At 44.2% G+C, this 26,420-nt stretch overlaps 1 protein-coding gene across 3 annotated transcripts in view; it reads left to right on the forward strand.

The window, feature by feature from the left end:
* Positions 1-26,420, forward strand: part of Zwilch (zwilch kinetochore protein) — a 183,245-nt gene that overhangs the window by 67,034 nt on the left and 89,791 nt on the right. The window contains exons 8-11 of one of the 3 annotated variants that reach the window (XM_084607722.1): positions 1,412-1,564; positions 8,142-8,204; positions 17,889-17,968; positions 18,032-18,188. In XM_084607722.1, the coding sequence (XP_084463848.1) occupies positions 1,412-1,564; positions 8,142-8,204; positions 17,889-17,968; positions 18,032-18,188 (453 nt within the window). The remainder of the gene's footprint in view (positions 1-1,411; positions 1,565-8,141; positions 8,205-17,888; positions 17,969-18,031; positions 18,189-26,420) is intronic. The other 2 variants (XM_084607723.1, XM_084607724.1) reach the window with 2 other exon arrangements.

A 26,420-nucleotide genomic window follows, 5' to 3' on the forward strand; every position in this document is an offset into this window, starting at 1 on the left:
GCAGGCGACAACTATTAACATAAAACAAGCAAAAACATAAAGATGACAATACAACTTTGCATGCGGGAATGACTACAAACTCAAATAGCTAGATGAGACCAAAAGAGCGAGAGAGATAAAGAAAAGAGTTCGAGTGAGTGGCGGAAAACGGTGGCTTAGCTGCAGTGGTCTGGCAAGGTCCGGTCGCAGGGAACGACAGGCTGCGGATGCTCGCTGCGGGGCCGAGGGATGTCGTGGACTCATGCGGTCTGGGGCTACGCGTCTTTGGGGCCGCCGTCACTGCACTCACCATGAGAGACCCCCGCCTAAACTCGCTAGCCGACCCTGGCTTTCTCTCACAAACCCTGGCTGACCTCACGCACCCGTCCGCACGCACCAATTTTTCAACACTGACTGGCGCGTGTTTCCGTCTCTGCTGCCTCCTCGCAGCACAACCAGCTGTAACGCGAGGCCGGAAGCTAGCAAGCAAAAGCCGCGCCCTTCTCAATGCCACCAAGAAGCTACTCCACGAAACAAGACAGGAAGCGGCCGGGACAAAAGCCTCGCCGAATCCGCCAAACATATGGACAGCCCGACATTCGCCGCAGTCCATGGTCAAGATGTTTCCTTCCCCCCAGACCGGGCCCAGTCGCCACTACAAAACTAAAGTGCCCAAGGCAGAAAAGAAGGGCAACTGAGAGGGAACGCAGTGAAAGCCTGACAGGGTGGTTGAAGTTGTCGCCACCGCACCGGAATCCTCGCAGCTGCAAACAGAGGAAAGAACAGGGCAGACATAATTTTGTGACACAGCGTAAACGATGCTGCTAAGACAGGATGGAGTATGAGGTGCCTTGTTGTAGTACGCTGCACCTTATACACTACACTGCTGGGCTGTCAGTGATACTTGAAAATTGTACAAATGCCCTTCTATGCGCATTTCATGTGTTGCTTTTGAGACGTGTTTCAGTGTACAATGTGTACGTTGTTTGAGCAGGCCAGCTCATGCGGGTTTCGTGTTTGGGCGCCGGCATGCTCCTGAATCCCGCCGACAGGCACCGCGCTATTGCCTATGTTAGAAGTGGTAACAGAGATTAAAAAGCTGTTTTCGGTAACCGCTGTTAGCAGCATGAGTGCTGTTTGGACTGGCACATCAACTTTGCGGTTGCTTCACAGCCTCAAGACAGCATTTTGCACTTTCTTCTTTCTGTGGCTGGACTGGAATGCGTTTTTGATTGAAAACTGGCTGCATCATTTCATCGCTGATTCATTGACAACAAACACACACTAATGCAGAACATGTGAAATAGTTCTTTTTTAGAAAAATCTTCCAGTGACAAAATCCTGACAGTGTTGCGAGGCAAATGCAGGGTGTACAAAGCATGCACAGTTAAATGTGCATTGTTTGGAATGTGCGGCTTTTGCCTCGCCACAGGGTCTCGCAAAGGAAGCTTTCGTGGAAAGTCTGCAACGCCGTTTCCGGACATTGGATGGAACTCTCCGGACTTTGACCTCTACATCGAAACTGTGGTTATGAGCAAACGACAGAACATGGATTTCACTGATGACATGTGGGATGCCATGTCAGGTCAGTGGTGCCTTGTTCTGAAACTCTTCTTCAAAAACGATGTTCTACTTTGCACTCTTTGGCTGTTTGTTTATAAGTAACTGCAAATCGTTTCAGTCCATTTTAAGCACGAGTGACCCAATACAGAAGAAAAGCCAGCTGCCAGCTTGATACATGAGACACATTGCCCAAAACCAACAAATCACACAAAGCCATGCAGAAATTTTAGAGAAAACCATTGCAAATTGCAAAAAGTTTCTCGAGGTAATGTTCGAGTTGCTTTGCAAAATTATTCTGTTCAGTTATTGTTACCAGCAAGGAGTGCCAACCTGCAATGGTTCTTGTGTGAAATTTGAGACTAAGGAGTTATTGTGACTGTGTCTTATCCAGTTGTGTGAATCTGTAGTTAGTTTACCTGTCAGAATTGTGTGCAAATATATTAACCTGGTAAGTTTTCCATGAATCTCTAAAAGTTATACCTCGTTGCTTCATCAGAAGTGAAAGGGAATCTAGCTCCTTGTGTTTGCGGAACGCAAAGTGAATACCTTTTCTCTGGGCAAGTGATTTATGCCTATTTTATTACGAGTGTCCCAAATTGCCGCTGCATGTTTGAGCTATGACCTAATAAATGCTTTATAGGCATTGTTTCAGTAGGAACTGTTTGGTTTCACCTTGATAATCCACAATTTCTTAATGAAGGATGTCTGATATGTGACTGGACTGCAAAAGAGTAGGCTTGTGCGAGCAATTGATATTTTCAAATAACTTGATATTCACTTCGGTTCAAATTTGGTTTTCAGAAATTTTAAAGTGTTCTGCTGGAACGAATAGCCACACGTGGCAGGGAGAAGGCGTTTTTGAACATTTCGGTTTCGAATGCAATAGTACTTTTCCTAAGCAAGGAAAGCCAAAAACAAAGGCATACTAAAACGCATCATCGGTGTGATCGACTGCCTTCACTTAACGACTCTATCTCTGCCGCGGCGGTATTTGATCAGTCCCAGCCTCCTTAGACCATTACAGAGCACCATGGGGCTGGCATTCCGATTTGGAACATTGTGTAGAAATTGTACCGGGAACCGAAGCTCAGTGTCTTAAATGCCAGGAAGTCCTGAAGAGAACAACCCTATCAACACAGCATTTAAAGAGGACTACTAGGAAAAGCCCCTTCATGGATCACTGCCTTGTCGTGTCGGAGGGGCTTGTGAAACTCGATGAAGTCGTGAGCTCTGCTGTGTAGGGCCACCCAGGATAGACAGGTCACGGCTGAGAGTTCTGACAAAATGTGATTCACTGGAGAAGGTAATGGCAACCCACTCCAGTATTTCCTGCCAAGAAAATCCTATGACCAGTCACAATACCATTTATGATATGGCGCCGGAAGATGAGCCCTCCAGGTTGGAAGGCGTCCCACATGTTACTGGGGATGAACAAAGGGCGATTCCTAGTAGCTCCAGGACGAAGGAAGCGGCTGGACTAAAGCCAAAAGGACGCTCAGTTGTGGATGTGTCGGGAAGCGACCGGAAAGTCCGATGTTGCAAGGAGATATATCACATAGCAACATGGAATGTAAGATCTATGACCCAAGGTAAACTGGATGTCGTCAAGCGAGAAATGGACAGATTGAACATTGATATCTTGGGTATCAGCGAGCTCAAGTGGACCGGAATGGGAGAATTTAACTCCGGCGACCATTATGTCTTTTATTGTGGGCACGAATCCAAGAGAAGGAATGGGGTCGCTCTCATAGTAAACAGAAGAATGGGCAAAGCAGTGCTAGGGTACAACCCCAAAAACAACCAAATGATTTCACTTCGGATCCAAGGTCACCCTTTCAACATAACAGTTATCCAAGTCTATGCACCGACCACTACTGCTGAAGAAGCTGACGTTGAGAGATTTTATGCGGACCTACAATGCATTTTAGACCACACCCCATCATCAGCCGTCGTTTTTCTCATAGGAGACTGGAATGCTAAGGTCGGGAGTGAAGAAATATCCGGAATTATAGGCAAGTTCGGTCTTGGCGAGCCAAATGAAGCTGGGCAGAGGCTAGTAGAGTTTTGTCAAGAAAACAACCTGACCATAGCGAATACTCATTTTCAACAGCACAAGAGGCACCTGTACACATGGACTTCACCGGACGGTCTGTACAGGAATCAGATCGATTATATTCTTTGCCGGCAGAGATGGAGAAGCGCTATATAAGTAGTAAAAACAAGGCCTGGGGCCGATTGTGGCACCGATCATCAGCTTCTTGTTCCTAAAATTAAGCTTCGATTGAGGAAAACGCAGAAAACTAGAAGGCCTTTCAGGTATGATCTGGATCAAATTCAATTAGAATATGCTGTGGAAGTGAGGAATCGATTTCAAGAATTAGATCTGGAAGACAGAGAGCCCGAAGAGATGTGGACTGATGTTCGTGATATAATACAAGAAGTTGCTACTAAGGTAGTTCCAAAGCAAAAAAAATGCAAGAAAGCAAACTGGTTATCTGAAGAGGCTTTGCAAATAGCTAAGGAAAGGAGGATGGCAAAAGTTATGGGGGAAAGAGAAAGATACAAGGTTCTCAATACGGATTTTCGGAAAATATCAAGGAGAGATAAGAACGCCTTCCTGAACATACAGTGCCAAGCAGTTGAAGAGCTCTGTATAAGACAATCAAAAATATCAAAGGAAGCTTCTGTGCTAAGCTGGGCGTGATAAAGGACAAACGAGGCAAGGACCTCACTGAAGCCTCAGAGATAAAGAAGAGGTGGCAGGAATACACAGAAGAACTGTACAAGAAGGACTTGAATGTGCAAACCCAACATAAGATGGTTGTGATACTGATCTCGAGCCGGGCATCCTGAAGAGTGAAGTTGAATGGGCCTTAGCCAGCCTTGCTAAGAACAAAGCTAGCGGAATTGATAGCATTCCAGCCGATTTGCTTCAAAACCTCAACATTCTGCATACATTATGTCAGAAGATTTGGACAACCCTGCAGTGGCCACAGGATTGAAGGAGGTCAGTTTACATCCCCATTCCAAAGAAAGGCGGTGCCAAAGATTGTTCCAACTACCGCACGATCGCGCTTATTTCGCATGCTAGCAAGGTGATGTTGAAAATCCTCCAAGGTAGGCTGCAGCAGTATGTGGATCGGGAGCTTCCGGACGTGCAAGCTGGGTTTCGCAAAGGCAGAGGAACTAGAGACCAAATTACCAACCTTCGCTGGATCATGGAAAAAGCAAGAGAGTTCCAGAAACCCATCTACTTCTGCTTTATTGATTATGCGAAAGCGTTTGACTGCGTAGATCACAGCAGATTGTGGCAAGCTCTCCAAGAGATGGGAGTTCCAATTCACCTCATCCGTCTCCGATCGAGAAAGGAGTGAGGCAAGGCTGAATACTGTTGCCCTGCCTATTTAACCTATATGCAGAGTGCATCATGAGGAAGGCCGGTCTGGACGAGTCTTCAGCTGGAGTGAAGATGCTGGAAAACATATCAACAACCTTTGATATGCGGATGATACCACTTTAATGGCAGAAAGTGAAGTGGAATTCAAGAGACTTCTGATGCGCGTACAAGAAGAGAGTGAGAAGTTTGGGCTTAAACTGAACATTAAAGATCGTGGCGTCTTGCCCTATCAAGTCCTGGAGCATCAATGGACAAGAAGTGGAAGCTGTGACAGATTTTCTGTTCTTGGGCTCCAAGATTACCTCAGAAGGAGACTGCAGCCTTGAAATTAGGAGACGCCTGCTTCTGGGACAGAGAGCAATGGTTAGCCTTGACCGACTAGTAAAGAGCAGAGACATTAGTCTGCCAACCAAGATCCGTATAACTCGTGCTATGGTCTTTCCAGTTGTGATGTATGGATGCGAGATTTGGACTGTGAAAAAGGCTGACCGCCGAAGAATTGACGCGTTTGAATTGTGGTGCTGGCGAAGACTCTTGAAAGTTCCTTGGACTGCCAGAATCAGTCAATATTGTCGACCATAAACCCTGACTGCTCATTGGAGGGTCAAATTCTAAAGTTAAAGCTCAGCTACTTTGGTCATCTGATGAGAAGAGAGGAGTCGCTGGAGAAAGATTTGATGTTGGGAAAGGTTGAGGGTCGCCGGAGAAGGGGTAGGCAGCGAACGTGATGGTTAGATGGCATCCTCGAGGCACTGCAGATAAAGTTATGTGATGTTAGGAAGATAGTGAAAGACCGGAAAGTGTGGCGTGACATGGTCCATAGGGTCACGAAGAGTCGGACACGACTGAACGACTGAACTGAACTAGGAAAAGCATGCGAAAGGTCATTCATCCAAGCATAAGGGGGCAAGCATCTGAAAGGCTAACAGATGACAAAAATGATAATTCGTGGTATGCACCCCACAATATTGTCCTCAACATTATGAAGTTCGCTATGCCGGATTACGCCCTGCCATCTCCTAGGAGGATATAAAAATACTTCTGGAGTGGAGACGCGCCATCTTGTCGTGAGCAAAAAAAAAAAAAAGCACCGAGCCGCCGTATGCTAGGAGGCTGCACGCAGTTTCGCATGTACAGTGCAGTCCACTTATAACGATACCAGATATAGCGATATATCGCTTATAACGATCAAATTCTGGAGATTTATCATTGTTCCTATGTAAAAATGAACCAGATATAACGATTGATTATCGGCGGTACATCGGATACAACAATAGCTTTATCGCTGCCTTGTAGGTGTTTACCACGAAACTTTGATTGAATATTTAATAAGAGATGAAATAATGAGAAGAAAGTGACCTAGAAATCGACATATGCGGCGAAAATGGAAGGAAATGAGCACTATCATCATCGCAACCGCAGCCGCGCAAAGGGTGCTGCTGTGGCCGTATCGTCATCGCCATCGCGGATTCTGTGTTCGTGGAAGATGGCGGCGACCACATTGACGGACGGCGCAATAGCTCACGAGATGAAACGGCAGATTCATCGGGATTTTTGGCAGAGTTTCAAGGTTGGAAGCCTTGTGAAAAAATGCGCACACTCGCACTCTACGATTTTAATGATCATAAAGGCTGGGGTTGTCTTCAGTTCATCTGGTTTCTAATCGGTTTTGTGCATACAAAAAAGACTGCTACCAGCGTATACGCTACTGGAAGCGATGCTCACAGCGATTGTCAAGCTTCAGCTGCTGCTTAAAGGTGGATTCACACGACAGACCAAATCGCGAAGCGCTCTCGCGATCCACCATGACGTGAAGCTACGTCACTGATTTCTGCTGCTCCGATTCAGTCCGCGAGCAGCGATTCGCGATAAGGCCGCGAGTTCTTTTCACAGTTCGGATCCTTCAAGAACAAGGCATTTTTTTTAAATTTATTTCTCTAACGGAACGCTTTCCAGCTATGCTCTCGGTGCCCAAGCATACACAACATAACATACATTGCACTAAAATGCTGGAGGAAAGCAAGAAGTAGCTTCAAACGACTTACTTGTACAGTCGCGAAGTCATACTGTTCTGTATCCCGATCATCTTAGCCCGATGCTTGTATTGCGCGCAGCGTTTTCTGTTACCCACAATCACGTAAAAGAATAGCAGGAGCTCATTAGTACCCTGTGACAGTCGTTTCTATTTTGGAGTCGAACTAGTTTATAATTTAAAGCCATGTTTTTGTCTTCATTCACAGTACATGGTTTTCACAGAAATTACAGTGGCAGGCTCTTGCAACTGCGCGATACCAAATGCGTTAGTTTTGTGGCTGCACAGAGCAGTCACTTGGATGTATTCATCGCTTTCCTCAAGCGTTTTTGCGCGCTTACAGTTACGCTGTATAAGCATCGGCATTTGGTACGTAGTATAGGGGCAGCAATCTGAATGGTCGTCTTCCAAGGGTTGAAAGCAGCATGCTCATGCAGCTCTCATAGAGTAAGCAGGATCGCTTGCACTGCAGAGAACTGTCTGCGTAGTGTACCACATCTAGCGGAACAGTCACCACAGCAATACTTTGGCAAAACGGCGCAGCAGCAGTAGTTGCAGGCCGCTGCATCCGCGCATTCACCCACCATCCATAGCAGGGTTGCCACCGTGTTTTGGGTCAATGTTGTCAGATGTCCGAGATAAAATGTCGCCAAAAGTAGCCATTTTTTATTCCAATTTTGCCAAAAATGTCGCCACACTATAAATGTAAGGTTAGAGCTGTTGCTAACTATGGACAATTGTATACAGCATATGTATTACTCCGCTGAACGGTAAACGAAATCAACTTTTGATATTTGACTATATCAAACAGGCTGGATGCATCGAAAATCCTGAGTTTATAATTTGCACTAATGATTAGCTTTGTATTTATGTAGCCAGAAAAGGTTAAACAGCGAACAATTTTTTGCCACGGAGGAATTCTGTGTGGCGTTTGTTTGCAGTATTTGTATCTGACTCCAGTAAGAACAGTAATAATAAATCTAAATTGTGTACAAGACCATTTATCAAAACAACGTGTCAACTGCACCCCTGACGGCGGTGCCAGTTTAACGCTGCCACCGAGATAATTTTTGCTAGCTGATTTCTGGCGAACGTCACGTCCAGCATTTGTTTCCCTCTGCACCCTTATTCCTGTCATCGTAAGCGATATTTTTAACGTTTTTATTGCAGGTAACATGCGAGCAGTCTTATGGCAGCAACAGATGAAATATAATGCAGAGCGACCGTTTGATGGTATGTTTCTTCAGCTGGAGGTGATATGCACATTGTAGCCTAGGCGCACGGCTCCTAATTGGAGCGAACTGTTTCCACGTCGGTGCGCAGGAAGTAGCGTACATCAAACACGGCATTTGTAGAACACCCTTATATGAGTTAGACAAATGTGAGAAATACTTAGTTTTTACAGCGCGTTGCCGGACAAGGACAAAGACGGAAGAACAGGTAAGACGCACAGGCGCTGCACTGCAACTTTCCGGTACAGGTTTACCTTTTCCTCCATCTTTGTCCTTGTCCGGCTACACGCTGTACAAACTATGGAAAACCAACTAGCCTGACAGCTTGTCCTCTTCGAGAAACACTTGTGCCGTTAATCTTCCCGCTTTCTTTCTCTGGGGTCTTGGACTATCGACAGGTCTTGGAGGCTATCGTATACCTTCGTACAAATAAATGGTAACGAGGGACGACAGCGCAGGTTCAGCTTTGTAGGGCACCACACCAGTACGAATAAATTTGTACTGCGATTGCTATGACATTCAACATTTATTTAAAATATGCATGCTTCGTCTCTATTTTTTTTTCTCGATTTTTGTCGAGGCTTGCTTTCAGTCATCAAGTGAAACACCACTGCTCCGAGAAGTGCATCTGTCAGCATTCGCTGCACGAAGGGGTTTTACCACTGTCCATCGCGAGGAAGCCACGGAGGCGCTCGTGTCGAACACGTCCCAGCCAAACGTACGGCACTGCAAGAGTGCGCAGAAACTGCACAAGTGTTGCTGAGTCATCTGAATGCATGGGGCCGAAGCATTCATGATACATATGTGACCCCACAAGAGCATTCTACTGTCCTAAACACGCGAAAAGAATGTTCTTGTTCGTTAGTTAGGAAGACACTGGGCTTATAACCCACATCGCGAGACCTTGTTTGAAAATCGCCAAAAACTCACCATGTCGCCAATCATAATACTCGGTCGCCACGGGCCTCTGAAAAATTTGGCAAAAAGTTGCCACCAGTGGCAACCCTGGTTCATAGTATGTTACCCTCAACAACGGCGCGCCAGCACGAGGCGCTCCTCTCGCGCAGTGCTCTGGGAGCGAGAGTAAGTTCGCTTTGTCGTCTGCTATTCTCTCCCGCCGTGTGAATGCTCGCCACGAACGGGCGGACCGTGGATCAGAGGTCATATAACTGATCGCTTTGCGATTTGGTCCGTCGTATGAATACACCTTAAGCGAGCACGAATTTCCGACTTCTTTACGTATGCTTAAGTTATTTTATGGCTATTGATGTATACTGTAATAAAGTATTTAGTGCTCTTTACGATGATTAGCGTTGTTCAATCCGATTCACTCATCGTAAGTAGGTAAGCCTATATGCATGTGAAAATACGGGGGCGTGCTTTCTTTTTTTTTTCGCCTGTCCAGATACATACAAGGATAATCAGGTTTTCAGGTTTTCTTAATATCATTATAAGTGGACTACACTGTAGTGCCGGGAATTTTCCTGCTGAAAACACACCTTTGTAAACTCAAGCGCTTTCAAACGCTGATGCAACCATGATGCAATGCATCAATGACAAGTATGAGAAAGTTGCTCTTCGAAGTTGGCGTGGTGTTCGTTGTAAGCGACAGCCTATAATTTTTTTCGGTCAACAGGTCGTCGGCATATTAGTAGTAGCAGTACTGGTAGTAGTAGTAGTAGTAGTAGTAGTAGTTGGCACTGCATATCAGAAATAATCGGGGGCTTCCTAAAATCCTATCGCGGTAATTCCCGGTTCTAGTGATTGGTGATTGATAGGTGTGTGACAGGCTTTGAAGAGTTAATAAAATCATTGATCACTTGATAAATTAAAGAAATGAAAAAATTAGAACAAAGTAGGAAAATGTGGGTTCGGAGGGAAGAATGAAGAGGCATTGCTTGATGCTAGTTAAGAAAACTTAGTGTGTTAATTGATCCATTGATCCAATTGACACAACACCAGCCGCGGTGGTGCAACGGTTAGGGCGCTCGGCTTCTGTGCCCAAGGAGGCGGGATCGAATCCTGGCCACAGCAGCCGCTTTTCGATGGAGGCGAAAAGCAAGACGCCGATGTATTGTGCGATGTCAGTGTACATTAAAGAACCACAGGTGGTCGAAATTTCCGGAGCCTTCCACTATGGCATCTCTTATAGCCTGAGTCAATTTGGGATGTTAAACCCCACAAACCAACCAAGCAATTGCGCACTTGTAAATTTACTTAACATCATCCAGTAATGGCCTTTCATTCTGAGCATTTGATACCTTCGAACTCCCCTTTTTTTATCATCACCACCATCATCATCAGCCGGACTATGCCCACTGTAAGGTGAAGGCCTCTCCCATATTCCTCCAATTAATCAAGTCCTGTGCTAGCTGCATCTACTTGATCCCTGCCCACCTAACTTTCTGCCGCCCTCTTCTATGCTTTCCTTCCCTTGGAATCCAATTTGTTACCCTAAGGGACTATAGGTTGTCCTCTCTCCACATTATGCATCTCTCATATCTTGGGTTACTTTAGGACGTTAAACCCCACAAGCCAAACCAAATCTGCTCACACTACACTACACTACACTGCCCATGCCCATTTCTTCTTGAATTCCGCTAGAATGTCACTAACTTGAGTTATTTCTCTGACCCACTCTGCACGCTTCCTATCTTTTATATTTACATCTACCATTTTTTGTTCCATAGCCTTCTGCGTTGCCCTGAACCTAAGTAGAACCCTTTTCGTTAGCCTCCACGTTTCAGCCCCATAGGTGAGCACAGGTAAAATGAAACTGTTGTATGCTTTCCTCTTGAGTGATGCCTGTAAGCTGCTAGTTATAATCTGCGAGTAGTACTTGGCAAATGCGCTCAATCCCAATTTTATTCTCCTAGTTATTCCCCTTTTTCTAATGTTTCATATTCTTTTTCTTATTTCAATTAATTAATTGGTTAGTTACACACTGTACATTTTCTTAGCAGCAGCAAGCATTATCTTTTCATTCTGAGCAATTTGGCACCTTTGAAGCCCCCTTTTTCGATGTTCAATTTTATAGTTATTTCAATGAATTCTTCAATTACACACTAATAAATTCTTTAATTGGCCTCGTCAAACAGTGGCTCTTCATTCTGAGCATCTTGACGCCTTTCAACCCCTTTTCTTCTTCTTTTTCTCATTTTTGTACTGCAACAATTTGTTTCTTTTCCACGAAGGAGTTACTGCGCTAAAAAATACACGGACAAAAGTGGACAAGACGTGCGCACTGTCCACTTCTTTTGTCAGTGTATATTTTAGCGCAGTAACCCCTTCGTGGAAAAGATGAATGCTAACCAACTAGCCTAGCTTACCACTCTACAACAATTTGTTTACGATGATTTCTTTAACTCTTTACTGCTTATCACACACCAATCAATCATCAATCAATAGAACCATAAATTACCATGATGCAATCTTTTACGCAGCCCTCTCGTCATGTGCGCATGTGATATGTAGCCCTCTATATTGTTAGCTGCTGTGGGAAATAAAACCAGTTAGTAGCATTCGTGTCCCTTCCTCTGTCCTCGTCCTTTTGCGCCACCTTTTTATTCTAAGAGGTGGGGTAGTTGATGCTGGAAAGTTCTTGTATAATTTGTGAGTCAATTGCCTTGTCTCACGGGAGCTGAAGATGCGTTCCGATCGTGGCCGGGTGAATTGAATTAAGGTTGAAGCATTTTTCGATGTGGGTTGATTTTCTGTACATGCTGAATCTGAGCTTCTTGCTGTCCCGTTTTATCAAAACTTCCAGAAAGTGCACCACACCAGTTGCTTTCTCTTCAGTAGTGGAAAAAGAGAGAAAGAGAAGTCTCTTTACTAAAAACTGAGATTTTAGCCGGCGTTGATGTTCGCTGACATGCTACTCTGCGTGGGGTAGGGGGAATAGGGAATAAAAATGGAAGAAGGGCTTGGAAACAGTGCGGTTTTTGAAGCTGGATGAATGGCTTTTTGGATAGGACCAAAGTCCACTAGTGTGCTTGTATAGCGGGATGACCAAGTTGGTGGGTAATATAGAGTTTGTTTAAGCTACCAATACCATCCAAAAAGGCAAATAAGAATGGCACTGTTGTCTGTTGCAGCCTTAAATACCTAACCTAGATTCCATTGTGAGCGGCACTTGGGTGACAGACTGCATGCGTTGTTCATAGTGTGGACGTTCGTTGGCGTATGCTGGACATTCGCGGAGAATATGGAGTTGCCACAACACGGACTTTCTGCTTGCTTGAATCGGTATCGTAGACTTTGTAAAGGCAGCATTGAGACGATGATAAATTGTTTCTAGACGACACCGGAGGTGTAGCCTTAATTTGTCGATGGAATGAAGAAAGGGATAATGATGACCTGGCAAGTTCCAGAGGCGGTTCCTATATCGAGTTGAGATGCATCAGTAGTGAAGTCTCTTGTTTCGTCTGTAGGATTCAAATAGGACGAGAAGGTGGCTATGATTCAGGCAAAAACAGTCGTCTACATATCTTAAGAAAATTCTTGGCGGTGATGCGAACGTCTCAAGGGCACGGTGCTCGACGGATTCAATACTGAGGTTAGCCACGGATATAGAGGCACCCATTGGTGTGCCCTGAAGCTGACAGTAAAAGCGTTTTTGGAAGACGAATAAGTGTTATTCAACCAGCAGTGCAAGAGCCTGCGGAGGTCAATGGGAGCTCAATGGACGTCAGTGGGAGCTCATTTAGGTGATCAGCTTTGAGAGCAGCAGAGCAAATTTGTACGGCCAGGTCAGCGGGAATGCATGTGAAAAGTGACTTGACTTGAAGTGGCCTACCTTCTTAAAGAAGTCAGCCGAGTTGCGAACATGTGTTGAGCCAAGACAAACAAGCGGGGAGAGGACACGATGGAGGTAGCTTGTGAAGGGGGTACTGACTGTAGTCTGCGATAGGGTATGCAGCATACCAGGTTTGTGGATCTTCGTTAGCCCGTAGACAGCAGGGGCTAAATCGTTCGTGCTCAACAGAGTGAAGTAGAGTGGCTTGTAGGTCTGGGGAACAAAATGGAAGACTTCTAAAAGAAGTTTCTGCAGGTCGCGCTGAGCTTCCACGGGTGGATCCTTGTCAAATCGGAAGTAGGTGCTTTCATCTTGCAGTTGGCTTTCCATTTTGCTAATGTAGTTGATCTAGTTGAGAACTGCGCTCTTTCATTTGTAAGTGGGGAGTTTAACAAGATCTTTGTTGTCTCGGAGGCTTTTTGCGTCTTTATTGTTACGGGAGCCGAAATGTCATGTTTTCGCAGTGGCTACGACGCTTGACTACAGTTCCCAAGGATGCGGGATCGAATCCCGACCTTGGCGGCCGCCTTTCGATGGAGTCAAAAAGCAAGGCGCCCGTGTGCAGTGCGATGTCAGTGTATGTTAAAACCCAACAAAACAAACCAAACATCACGTTTTTGTTGTTTTTTTATTTGGTCAGCATTCCTTCTTCATCATCAGTATGTTTGTCCGCGATCAGATGGGCTTTCTTCCAACTCTCAACTTGCTCTAACTGAACATGTTTCCGAGGGGGATGAGGTAGCATTGCTTAGCTCAAGCCTTTTACGTAACATCCAAGACGAGATTCCCTGATATTAAGATGCCTGTTATACTGAACAACCTGCAAAGCAATGGGCATTGACTCTACGGCAGCAGAACAGACTGTGCCAATTGATAAGCATGCAGCCAACGTCCTACGTAAGGGTCATGCAAGATCAGAATGTTTTAGTTTACGATGCCTGGTGCACTGATGTAAAGCAGACGTAGCTACTGCTGTCACTGCTAGCTGAGTGGCGAAGAACTACTGTCATTGCTTACAAGATTTTGAGAAATCATCCTAGATGTATGAGCGCTTGTCCATTCGAAACTTATAATGTGCAAGTAAAATTTTTTGCCTCCCTCTCGCCCACAGAAGCTTTTGTTTCCGTAGCCATTTTGCAAATTTAGCTTGTAGGCATCTCTTCTCTCAAAGGTACAAAATAACTAGTCCTACACACAATTCCAACTCTGCTAATCCTATGAGCATTGATCACTGGATCACATCTTTAACCGCTTTATTGCGTAAGTCAGATTCAGTTGAGGAACACTAAAAACGATATAGTTAGAACTGCAGCTACAGTCTTCTAGTTGATCGAGTTTGGCACAAAGCAACTGTAATTTGTTCTGAACTTTACTGACTCTCCCATGAACTCCCGCCTTTACTTCTAAATCACTTAGCCTCTCGTGAAAACTGTTTATTGCAGATTCTGTAGACTGACTCTGACGCTAATATATCTCCTTGCAAGAGAGTTGAAAACATTTCCCGGCACTAGGGTTAAGTTCCACACCAGTATAGAGTAAGGCTTTACATTCAAGATAGCACTCGTATGCAATAAGCAAGCACATTTGTGGGCACGGCGCAATGACCAACATAATTTCATCTCCTGCTCTAACTCTACTAACCTGTAGAGCAAAAAAAGAATTGCTTGGTGAATGGCATTCTTCGTCATGCTCACTCATGTGACGTTATCTAGAAGTGGCCAATAAAAGCTATCTGCCAGTCATCATCAAAGTTTTCAACTTGAACATAGTTTACTTTAACCCTTTGAAGGTTTTTGCCGTAAATGTACAGCGGCGGTTTTCCGCCCCACAAGGTTTTTGCCGTACTGGTATGGTTTCAATCCTCTGTTTGAAATTTCACGCCATAATGTTGATACATGCTCACTGGGGGACCGGGCGACAGCAGCCACCTCCTGGGACTCACAAAAAGCACTGGAAATTTATTGCGCTGCCTTCTTGCGAAGATAAAACAGAAGTGATTCCTAATTGCAGCGTGTCGCCCGGTCTGCGCCAACGTCGCCTTTTCGCAGTTTCCGTTTCGCCATGTGATCGTAATGGGGCAAAACTTGATTTCTAGCTTTATGGGCGCTTCCGTGCCGGAGATAAAGAGAACTGATTCCCAGCTGCAGCTTGTCTCCTGGTCTGCGGCAGCAAGGCCCTTGCATGGTCTCGGCTCAACGCCCCCCCAGATCGCAACGGTGGCGGTGAAACTTGATTTTTAACTTATGGCCCATGCTGGGGCCACAGAAACTGATTTCCATCTTTATTGAGGCTGCTGTTAGCTTGTGCATCATCGAAGCTCATGAGGTATTTCCTGATCTCCTTGTTTACTGAGTTTCCTGAGGTTCCCGAGTTTACAGTGTCAAGCAACATTGACTCCAAAATACGGTTCTTAATATTTTTCTACAGCTTTTCCTTGACTTTACTCATATTGAACTTTCAAAATCCACAATAAAGTAATTTGACCATCTGGGAAAGTTAAAAAAAAAAAAAAATTTGACCCTCAAAGGGTTAATAACCGTGGGTGCCGTCATTATCTGTAAGCACCCAAATTTAGACCAATTTTTTGTTGAATTGGACCCTATGGTAAGTTTTGCAGCTAATTATATCTAAGAACTTTGATCCACATCCAGTCCAACATATGAATCATTAATCTCACTAATGTCTAGCTTGCATGCAAGATTCTTTATAAAGCACCAGTCAATAAAACCACTCAAGAGGCATTGCAAAAATATAAATTGTGCACTTTCATCTTGATGGGTGTTTCATGTTTGGTCAGAGTATTTGCTCAGTTTAAACCCACTTCCATGGAGCCCCCAGCCCAAGGTAATTCAGGGGTGGGTCAAGCAAATAAAAGGCATTGGTCTTGAGAACCCAGCCAGAGAAATGACCTTCCCTCGTGTGTGTGCAATAGGCTACACCAGACTGAAAGAGAAAAATAGTGCATGGCATTGGTCGTTTTTTGCAGCACGTAGCAGGACAAAGCACGGAGGAACAAGTAGGACACACAGGCGCTGATGACCATGCTTTGTCTTTGTCCTGCTACGCGCTGCAAAAAATGATGGAAAACCAACTTGTCCTCTTTATGACATCAATGTACAGCTGAAACCCTCGTACTGTATGGCAACTAATGATCACTGTATCAGTGATAGGCAATGCATGCTCCAGGTCACATATTCGTATCATTTGAAGATTGTTCAAAATCCTGCTCAGTGCACTCTGGTGAGAAATCCCTGTCATCCAGAAATGCATATCACCTGTAGTCATATCATTCAGATTGCACTGTACAGGTGTGATTTATACTTCGTCTTGAGTCCATGGCCTCCCTTTGTGAAAAAACCGGCTATGATTAAAGAACAATGGATACATTTCATTTCAGTTGCATGTTTTTTTGTCTGGAATGTCTCATGGACTGCCACATGGTATTTGCTTAGGACTAACTAAATTTTTTCATCTCTGGATATTTTCGTTTCAACATACGAATATGAGAGCTTAAGGATATTTAAGTTGTGTGAGATATTAAAGAAATGCTATATAGTAACCATTCATGCATTGTTTGTCTTTACTCCAGCTCCAGGAACAAGCTGCTGAATCGTTGCAGTTAGCTAAAGCAATGCACCGGCGGTTGTACATTAATATATATAGGTTAGTCACCATGTGGAAGTAGGATCTCTCAACAGAGAGGATGGTAATTTTTGCTGCATAGTCTCCTCGGAAGCATCTGAATAATCTGCACCAAAACAGGATGTGCCTAAAGGAAGCTGCCCACTCGGCCACTTTTAAAGTGACCGATAGGGCCTCTTGGTTATATTGGTGCTGTTGTGTTTAGGAAATCTGGATTGGTTGAGAGGGTTGTGATGGCATACAGAAAACAAAATAAAGCATGAGATAAATTGTCTTGGCATGATTCAAGTGTCATTATAACATGGAGGATTGTAAATTGGGGTAGTTAGATGGGGAATCAAATCTTAGCCCTTAGGCAGAGGTTATTAAGGCATGCTTGTTGAACTTGGTTGAAGGGAGGCCTAGTGTGGTAAACAAGAAAATAAATTAAAACTAAGTGTCTGCAAAGTTTATGCAATGATTACCACAGGCCATCTTGTGCAGGTGGACACAGTAGTAGCATGTTATCTTTTTTTTTGACAGTGCCATACATTCGCCAAGTGTTGTGATTTCTCGTCACTGCGAAAGGTAATCGTAACTAATTGACACATGAAACAATTAATCTTGAGCAGATTTTTTTTTTTGCCTTGAGTCATATGCAAAACTAACTATAGGCCTCCCGTTCATCTTATCTGGGAATTCTTCTTAACTGAGTTTGTCCTAATGAGAGTGTACTGTATCTTATAGGGCTCATGAAAAGCCATTTACTAAGATTTTAAAACACACTTGCGCAAGAGGTAACCTGTCAATCTTCTCTGCAACACAAAAATATTTAAGCCAGCTTCATTAGCGCTGAGAATATGGGTGATTGAAAATGGTGCTCCACACGCAAGCGAGCAAGAAAGGATGAAGAAAACTAGTAGTGACCATGCCCCATCCCACCAGTTGTCAGTGGGTAGGCTTGTGTGCAGGGATCTATCACCCAAATGGCTTGCCAGGAGCACTTTTTAAATATTGTGTCAATTACCGGCCCCACTTAAAGCTTTACTTGAATACTCACAAAGATGACTTGTATGGATTTGTTGCATCGAGTATGATCCACCAACTAGCCCAGCACCATGTTTTATTGAATTACCGGGGACAGCAGCAGTTGAGTGAATCTGCCAGAGGCAGAGCTTAAAAAGGGCATTGTTTGAAGACTTTCTACGTTGCGAGATGTGCCAACAGAGACCAGCTGTGGATGCTTGTTAACTGCACTTGATACTGCAGGCTGTGCAAACTACCAGGAGCTCAAGGAAGGCTTAAACATGGTGTTCCGTGCAGTGCAAGCTGGAGAGATCAAACCGATGGTGAGGGTTTCGCTCCTTGGTAAATGGATTTTTTTCTAGCTCACGTGTGTGGTTGGTGTGCAGGTACTCCCAAAGAATGTCACAATGATCGGAGGAATACTGCGAAACATGGGCCCACACTTCCGGTCAGACTTGGCCATGGAGGGGCTGGGACCACTGCGCATGCTAGCCGAGATTGGACTTCTCAAGCTGCAACGGGACCTGGCCAACATCTTCGTCGGTTAGTCGGACATCTCCTGAGTCATTTTGGGGATCAGTTAAACCAAGCACAATGAAATAGAGGTGGGAACTCGAATACAGATGTCTTCGGTGGCCCGGCAGCTTTTTTGTGATGTGTATTAAATGTAAGGGGGCTCAGTGCTATATTCTTTACGGCTAATACGCTAAGCAAATTGACATTCAAAGCTAATGAAACCTTACACAGATTAGTTGCATGGAGCTCAGAATCCTCATTAAAGATCAATGCAGCGAAGACTAAAGCCATATTTTTCATACCAAAAAACAAATCACTCCCTATATTGCCCACACTTACACTTGGCTCCCAACGCATTGAAATAGCATCCTCAGTGAAGTGTCTAGGAGGCCTCCTCCATTGCAACTTGTCCTGTGACCTGCACATCGACAGCGCTGCCAAAAAGCTGGCGAAAGGTACAGGCATCTTATGCAAACTTAGTTTTTCATTACCTCTAAGTGTCAAGCTTATAATTTATAATGCATTATTTCTATCAAACATCTGCTATTGCCATTTGGTGTGGGGCACAACCACATGGTCAAACACAGATAGATTACATAAAATACAGAAGAAGACTGTTTGTATAATTGCAAACGCTCCATTTAAAACTCATACCCAACCTCTCTTTGAATCATTAAACGTTATGCCAGTAAATGAACTCTATAAATTTTTGTTATCGAAACGTTATGAAAGATGCCACAAAAATCATAACACGTTTTGCAATGGTCTAATAAATTACACCTCAAAATCATTCATTACTCCACACGTCAAAAACGTGAATGGTTTTTGACGTGTGGTACAAATCTCTTGGTACAAATTACGGCCGTCAAATTCTCCAGTTAATAATCCCTAGCTATCTTAACTCACATAATGAGATTTGAAGTAGTATTTTCTGTTTTTTAATTGCTTTACACTTTCTTCAAATTGTTCTGTATTTATTGCGTCTCTAGCTTGAGTGTTTTCACAGTTATCACATATTTATTTTTCTTGCAAAGGGATTTTTTTTTCTGATAATGCTTAGCTGTTTATAATTATTTTGTTATTGTTATGTTTCTCTTCTTTCCGCCACTTTTCCTGTATATAGGGACGCATCCCTTTGTCAAGCCAGTGCAAGGTTTTTTTTGGATGCATCCTTGATGATGTTAAAATAAAGGTATATCATGCTCTACCACTTCACCTGCCGTGGTGGAAAACATTGACGACTGCTGTTTGGCAAAGGAAAGCTTTCAGTGCTTCTCTTCTTTGTGGATGAGCCTCGCAACGAATTGGAGCTTTTCCAATAATCCTGCCTCCTTTGCCGCCAGTTTGCTGCATGTGCTTTGTTGCTTTGTAGGCCCTCAGAAATGCCCCCTCACGACATTGCCAGGCTCGCCCCTAACTGGGACACTAAAAATGAAATTTATTTCGTAGTGTGTTTTAACCCGGGCGTTATGCAGGAGATAGATGTAATCGGAAAGGCAATGACGACAGGATGTTAAGATCTCGAATTAGACTAGAGCGAGCGATACATATTGTTTCTTGTGTTTCTTTGCTCTGGTGCTTGTCTTTTGTGCTGTTTTTCCATCCAGTAAGAAACAAGTCCATCAACAAATTAGCAGTGAGGGGGAGGGTAGAAGAATTCAGGATCTCGCTACAGAACAGATACTCAAGGCTAACCGAGGAAGCCGACCTCAGCCTAGAAGCAATGAACAGTAATTTCAGAGATATCATTCCTGAGAGCGCGGTAGAAGTAAACGGTAGAATTGTTAGAGAAGATACCACTAAACTGTCTAAGGAGATGGAAGATTTGATTAAGAATCACCACTGTATGAAAGCCTCCAATACAACAGACGGGATAGAAGTGGCAGAGGTATCAAAGCTAATCAATAGGCGCATGGTGGCCAACATAAGGAAGTATAACATGGGGAATAACATGGAAAATTGAGCATCCTCTAAAGAATGGGGAAGCCTTAAGTCGATGAAGAAGGAATTGGGGATGGGCAAAAATTAGATGTATGCGCTAGGGAACAAGGCAGCCAAAGTCATCACGAATATGGACAATATAGTCAAAGTAGCTAAGGAGTTCTATACTGATCTCTACAGTAGCTAAAGTAGACAGGACAGTAATGAGATTGGCAGTAGTGAAAAGCAATCAAACGTTCTGCCAGGGATGAAGGATGAGGTTAAGAAAGCCTTAGAAACTGTTAAAAGGCGTAAAGCAGCTGGGAAAGATCAGGTAACTACAGATTCGTTGAAGCATGAGGGGGATATCATGCTAGGAAAACTGGCTACCCTGTATACACAATGTCTGGTATCATCGACGGTACTGGAATCATGGAAGAATGCTAACATTATCAGTTCATTAAAAAGGGACACCAAGGATCTGAAAAATTACCGACCAATCAGCTTACTGTCTGTTACATATAAGGTGTTTACTAAGGCAATTGCTAATATAATCAGGACAAACTCAGACTTCAGTCAAACAAGAGATCAAGCAGGTTTTCGGGAAGGATACTCTACTATAGATCATATCCATACCATCAACCAGGTGATAGAAAAATGTTCGGAATATAACCAGCCTTTATACATAGCATTAATTGATTACGAAAAAGCATTTGACTCAGTAGAAACCTCGGCGGTGATGCTGGCATTGCGAAATCGGGGGGTAGACGAGCTGTACGTGAAAGTGCTGGAAGATATATATAGTGGCTGCACAGCACCCATAGTTGTGCATAAGGAAAGTAACAAAATTCCCATAAAGAAAGGTGTTAGGCAAGGGGACAAGATCTCCCCAGTACTATTCACAGCTTGCTGGGAGGAAGTATTCAGAGGCTTGGAATGGGAACAGTTAGGGATAAGGGTTGATAGAGAATACCTCAGTAATCTACGATTCGCTGATGACTTTGCCTTGCTAAGTAATTCGGGGGATGAACTGCAAAGAATGAATGGTGACCTAGACAGGAATAGCAGAAAGGTAGGCTTAAATATCAATATGCAGAAGACTAGGTAATGTTCAGCAGCATCGGGAACAAAACAGCAGTTTACAATAGGTAGCAAAGCACTGGAAGTGGTAGACGAATATGTCTACTTGGGACAGGTGTAACTGCAGACTCACATCATGAAAGGGCAATAACTAGGAGAATAAATTGGGATGGAGCGCATTTGGCAAGTACTTGCATACTATGACTAGCAGCTTACTGGTATCACTCAAGAGGAAAGTATACAACAGCTGCATCTTACCTATGCTCACATATGGGGCTGAAACGTGCAGGCTAACGAAAAAAGAGATAGGTAGGGATGAAGATTAGGCAGGGATGTTAACCAGAAAGGCCTCCGGTTGGCTACCCTACACTGGGGAAAAGGGATAAGGGGATTAAAGAGGGGAAGAGAAAAGGGACGTGGAGAGCAGTCAGAGTTTGTCACAAGCCTGTGGCTGTTAGGAAACTAAATAGTGCCCTGTATGCCTTAAAGGCGGTCGACTGCCGTGGCCATGGACCAAGGATTTTATCCGCCGTTAAAGGGCGAAGATCGAGACTGTCCAGCGCACAACGCAGCTTATGTTTTTCACTCACAAATGCAGGGCATTCACATGAGAGATGTTCGATTGTCTCTTCACAGCCACAATTTTCACAGGCAGGGCTGTTGGCCGTTCCAATCCTGAAAGCATACTTGTTGGTGAACGCAACATCGAGCCATAAACGGCACAGCGACGTTGCTCGACGAGCAATTTGCTGAACTCCCCCGTGTTCCACACTGAAATTGTGATCTCCAGAGCCAAACGGCATGGGGCACATGCGGCATCAACCCTCGATGTGGGGATTTTAACTGGAACGTCATCGCTGTGGGCAGAACGGGCAGCCTCGTCCACCTGGTGGCTTCCCTTGATGCCGTAGTGTCCTGGCAGCCACTGAAAAAAAAAATATTGTGACCTTTCAATACTGCGTTGTGGTACAGCTGGCGGATATTTCCAACGAGTTGTTCATGTGAGCCACGGCATAGTGCTGCTTGCAGGCCTTGAAGGGCTGCTTTAGAATCTGTAAACAGTGTTCAGTGATGTGGACATTCTTTGTAAATGAATTCAACTGCCGCGCATAGGGCAGCTAGTTCAGCACCAGTTGAAGAAGTCTGGTACGATGTTTTAACCTTTATCTGGAATGTCTTGGCCGGTATGACCACAGACCCCGCGGAACTGATTAGAGTGTTTAACTGAGCCATCAGTGTAGACATGTATGCAATTTCGATGTTTATTTATGTATTGATTTATTTATCAATACTGCAATCCCCTTAGGGGATTTTAGCAGGGTGGGACACAGTATGTGAAGAGTGCAATAGTAACACAGATAAAAAAAAAAAAGAATACAAATTAATACAAAGCAGATCAAAGGGGCTCGAAGTTGGTGGTCTGTAATTTTTTTTTTTAAACAATGCTTGAAACAAACGCCGACAGAGATGATTTCAACACTTGATCATCAGTGAGGTAATTCCATTCTTCGACAGTTTGTGGAAGAAAGAATGCTTAAACCGAAGAAAAAACTAGTATTTCCTTGAGATCTATGTTATAGTGTCCGTTAATAAGCTGAAAAAGAAATTTAAGGCATGACACCCGGTTTCTCTGCGTTAATGGTGGCAAGTTTGCTTTTGTTAAGAGCTCTGTTACTGAAGTAAGTCCAAAACTATTATAAATGAAGCAAGCTGCTCTTCTTTGCACCATTTCTATCTTGTTAATGCTAGTTTTAGTGAAAGGGTCCCAAATGACACATGCATAGTCTAGTATTGGCAGAATTATGGTTTTATATGCGAGTAAGTGGACAGCAGGAGTAGAAAGTTTCAAAGCTCTCCTCAGGAAGAACAACTTGCAATTAGCAATAGCTACTAGTACATATTCAAGATGCTTAGTCCAGTTGAGGTTATTAGTGATCTGGAGTCCGACATACTTGTACTGTGTTACTTCAGAAAGAAATATAGTATTAGCCACGTAAGGAAACTTTAGTTTATGCTTTTTGTGTGCAGTGGACATGAAAACAGTTTTGTCAAAATTAATCTCCATCTGCCACGATTCACACCATTCTGCAATTTTTTAAAAAGCATCGCTTAAAATATTCTGGTCAGTTGTGTTGTCTATTTCAGAGTACAATACAAAGTCATCAGCATAAAGCTTAACCTTAGCCGGAACCCCTTGCGTAAGATCATTAATAAATAAAAGGAGCAGAAGCGGTCCAAGAACCGAGCCCTGGGGAACGTCAGAGTCTATTGAAAGTCTTTCAGAGTAATGGTCATTAAAAACAACAAATTGTTCTCTTTGCTCAACGTATGCTGTAAGCCAGTTCATCAGCTGCGAAGTTTTCAGTCAGTATCTTGCCCAATTTGTGAAGGAGTTTTTTGTGCGAGACCTTATCGAAGGCTTTTGAAAAGTCCATAAAAATTGCATCTATTTGCTTCTCTTGTTAATTGCTTCCACGAAATTGTGCACTGTTAGAACTAATTGTGTAGTCGTAGAGAATCCTTTTTTGAAGCCGTGTTTATGCTCTGGTAATATTACAGTCGTGCCCCGTTAATATGACCCCCGTTAATATGGACGACCCAAATTATGGACAGTTTCTCTGGGGACGAAACCTTTTCAATGCATTTATGCCTCGTTAATATGGAAGCTCGCTGTCTGGACAATGGACAGGGGAAGAATGCACGCGGCCCACTTGGGCCCATGTATTTTTGTCCCGTTATTATGGACATTGTCTGAAAAAAAGCAGAGGAGTCCAAACGCAAGTTAAAGAAGGGCGCGCCGCCTGCGAACCTACGCAACAGCTGATACGGCCGGATGCCTGAACGAGTCCAGTGGGGTTGGAAAGAACCAAAGCGGGCGTGTCGCCGTTCGTGGGGGGGAGGGGGGGGGGAGGGGGAGGGCAAGAGCGGAGAGGAATGTACACAGCGAACTGAGGGTCAGCGTAAGAAAGACCCTGAAAGGGGGGAACCAGGAGATTTCTGGGTGCAGCGGAAGTGCCGCCTCAGTCGGGAAAACAGCAACATGTGGTTGCAATAAATTCTGCTGAACGTGAACAGAGAGACCGGTAAAAGCGTAAGAAAGAAATGAGAGGAAGAAAGACAAACACCTAAAGTGGCGGTGGGAACTGAAGTTTTTCTTTCCCAAAGCACAATATGTGTTCCATGAAGCCGTTAAAGCTTTTCGGTGAGAGTTAAGACACACTCACAAAGTAGAGCGACAAAAGAAAGACGACGTACCAACGCGTAAGCGGGACCGGGTGTCCCGCCCTGGATGCGCTTCCCTCTCATACTCCTGATTTTCATCCCTGTTGTGCCGCCGAACTGCCACATTTTGCACCCCCCGGCGGTCCGCATGTCGCCTTCGCTTTGAGTCAACGATGCGGCCTTGACAAGGTCTGAGCTCTTCATAGTCTGCTAGCCGCCATTCTAAACTGTACTTCAGCCTGCAGTGTTTTTTGCAGAAACAAATAGAAACAGCGCCAAGAAGATGGGATGTTCGATAGCCCTCTGCATAGCAGCTTGCCAACTTGATTTCCTTTCTTCCTTATGGAAACAACACAAGGAAAAAAAAAAAAAAGAATCAGAAGAATGGAAAGGCAGAAAGGTTAACTAGGCAAAAAAGTGCAGAGCATCAGGAGCCTGCAACCCTCAACTTGAGTCTGGCTTTTGGCGTGGTGGGAGTTAAACGCAAAAGAACAGAGCTGAACGTAGGCGCGAAGAAATCTGTGAATACAAGCGGCAAAAGCCACTTCAGTTAATCCAAGCCGTGAGGGACTAGTATAGACCGCTCAGCTGTTTCCTCGGCTAAGGAGAATCTCAAGCAGCTACTTAGCGGCTACTTTGCTCAGTGATGAGGCCATTTTAAAAGTGGCGGTGAGTAGAGAATCGGACGCTGATTCTTCGGCCAGTGAGGAGTTCATGCTCGAAAGTTCAACCAACACAAAGCCCACCATCACGGGTGTCATGGTACGCGAGTCGCTTCAGACTGCACTACAATTTTTCGAAGACAACAATGACAAGGATAATGCACTCAAAATTGCCGGTGTTCTGTGTTATTTTGAGTCCAGTGCACACCGTTATGTACAAAAGCAGTCATTAATTACAATCCTTTTTTCTCAATAAAATCCTTTTTGTTTTTATTCATGTTTCGTTATTATGGATAACTCGCTTTATGGACAGTTTTGGTCGGAAACCAAAGTGTCCATATTAACAAGGTACGACTGTATATTATATTTACCCAAAAAATCTACGATATGATTATGTATTATATTTTCCAAAAGTTTACATACTGTGAATGTTAAAGTGCAGATAATCCAATGTCATTTGTTTAAAAGCAGGGGAGGACATTACGGCTCTCTTCGTAATTACAGGAATATTAATTTGTATCCTTGGTTCATGTAGACTCCATATGGGAGAGTATGATCTTACAGCGGGGGTGAACTGTGAAGGAATATAGGTGTGTTGGGCTTCTATAACTTTGGTGAAGGCAGTGCTTGGCCTAATTATTGGAAGGGCTGCTAGGGACCCTGGTTAGGTGCCGAATATGCGTTCTCATTGTGTCAACAGCAATATGTGTAGTAGCAGGATGATACCGGGCGACAAGAACAGTCACTGCTGTTGAGACACATTTGGGAAGTCCAAGGCATATACGAAGAGCTTGAGCTTGCAGACTTTAAAGGGTCCTGAGGTTAGTTTTTCTAATGTTATTAATTACGGGGAAGCTGTATCGCATGTAGCTTAGAAACAGTGACCGGTACAATTAGAGCATCGAGTGCACTGGTGTGCCCCAGGACATTCCCCCTGAGAAAGGAGAGAATTTGGACAGTCGCTACAAGTTTGCTTCTCATTTCTTTGAGATGAGGACTCGACGAAAAATGTCAGTGACAACTCCAAGGAATAGACCTCTCCCGGCCTACGTCACGAATGACATTTCAGAGGAGGGGCGAAGGGGGCGACCGCCCCTTGGTGGGCAAAACATTCCGCTGCTCGTGGTATGGTGTGGAGGATTTTGTCTCGTCTGGTGACAACTTTGTGTTTTTCGCAACACCGTCAAGATCGCGCGTGGTGTGATGCGATATTCGATCGTAGATGACCAACTACATGTTTCTTCTGTTCTATACGTGGTCTAAATGTGTTTTTCAGCTGTGCAAAGAGCCAAGCGATAAACGTTGTGCGCCGGCAGGCCTCGACATTGTTCTCGACCGTAACCACATTTTTCTGGCATACAAGTGCGTTCGCATA

This window comes from Amblyomma maculatum, chromosome 6 (assembly GCF_055883805.1).
Source record: "Amblyomma maculatum isolate TAMU_Amacu chromosome 6, ASM5588380v1, whole genome shotgun sequence".
Lineage (NCBI taxonomy): Eukaryota > Metazoa > Arthropoda > Arachnida > Ixodida > Ixodidae > Amblyomma > Amblyomma maculatum.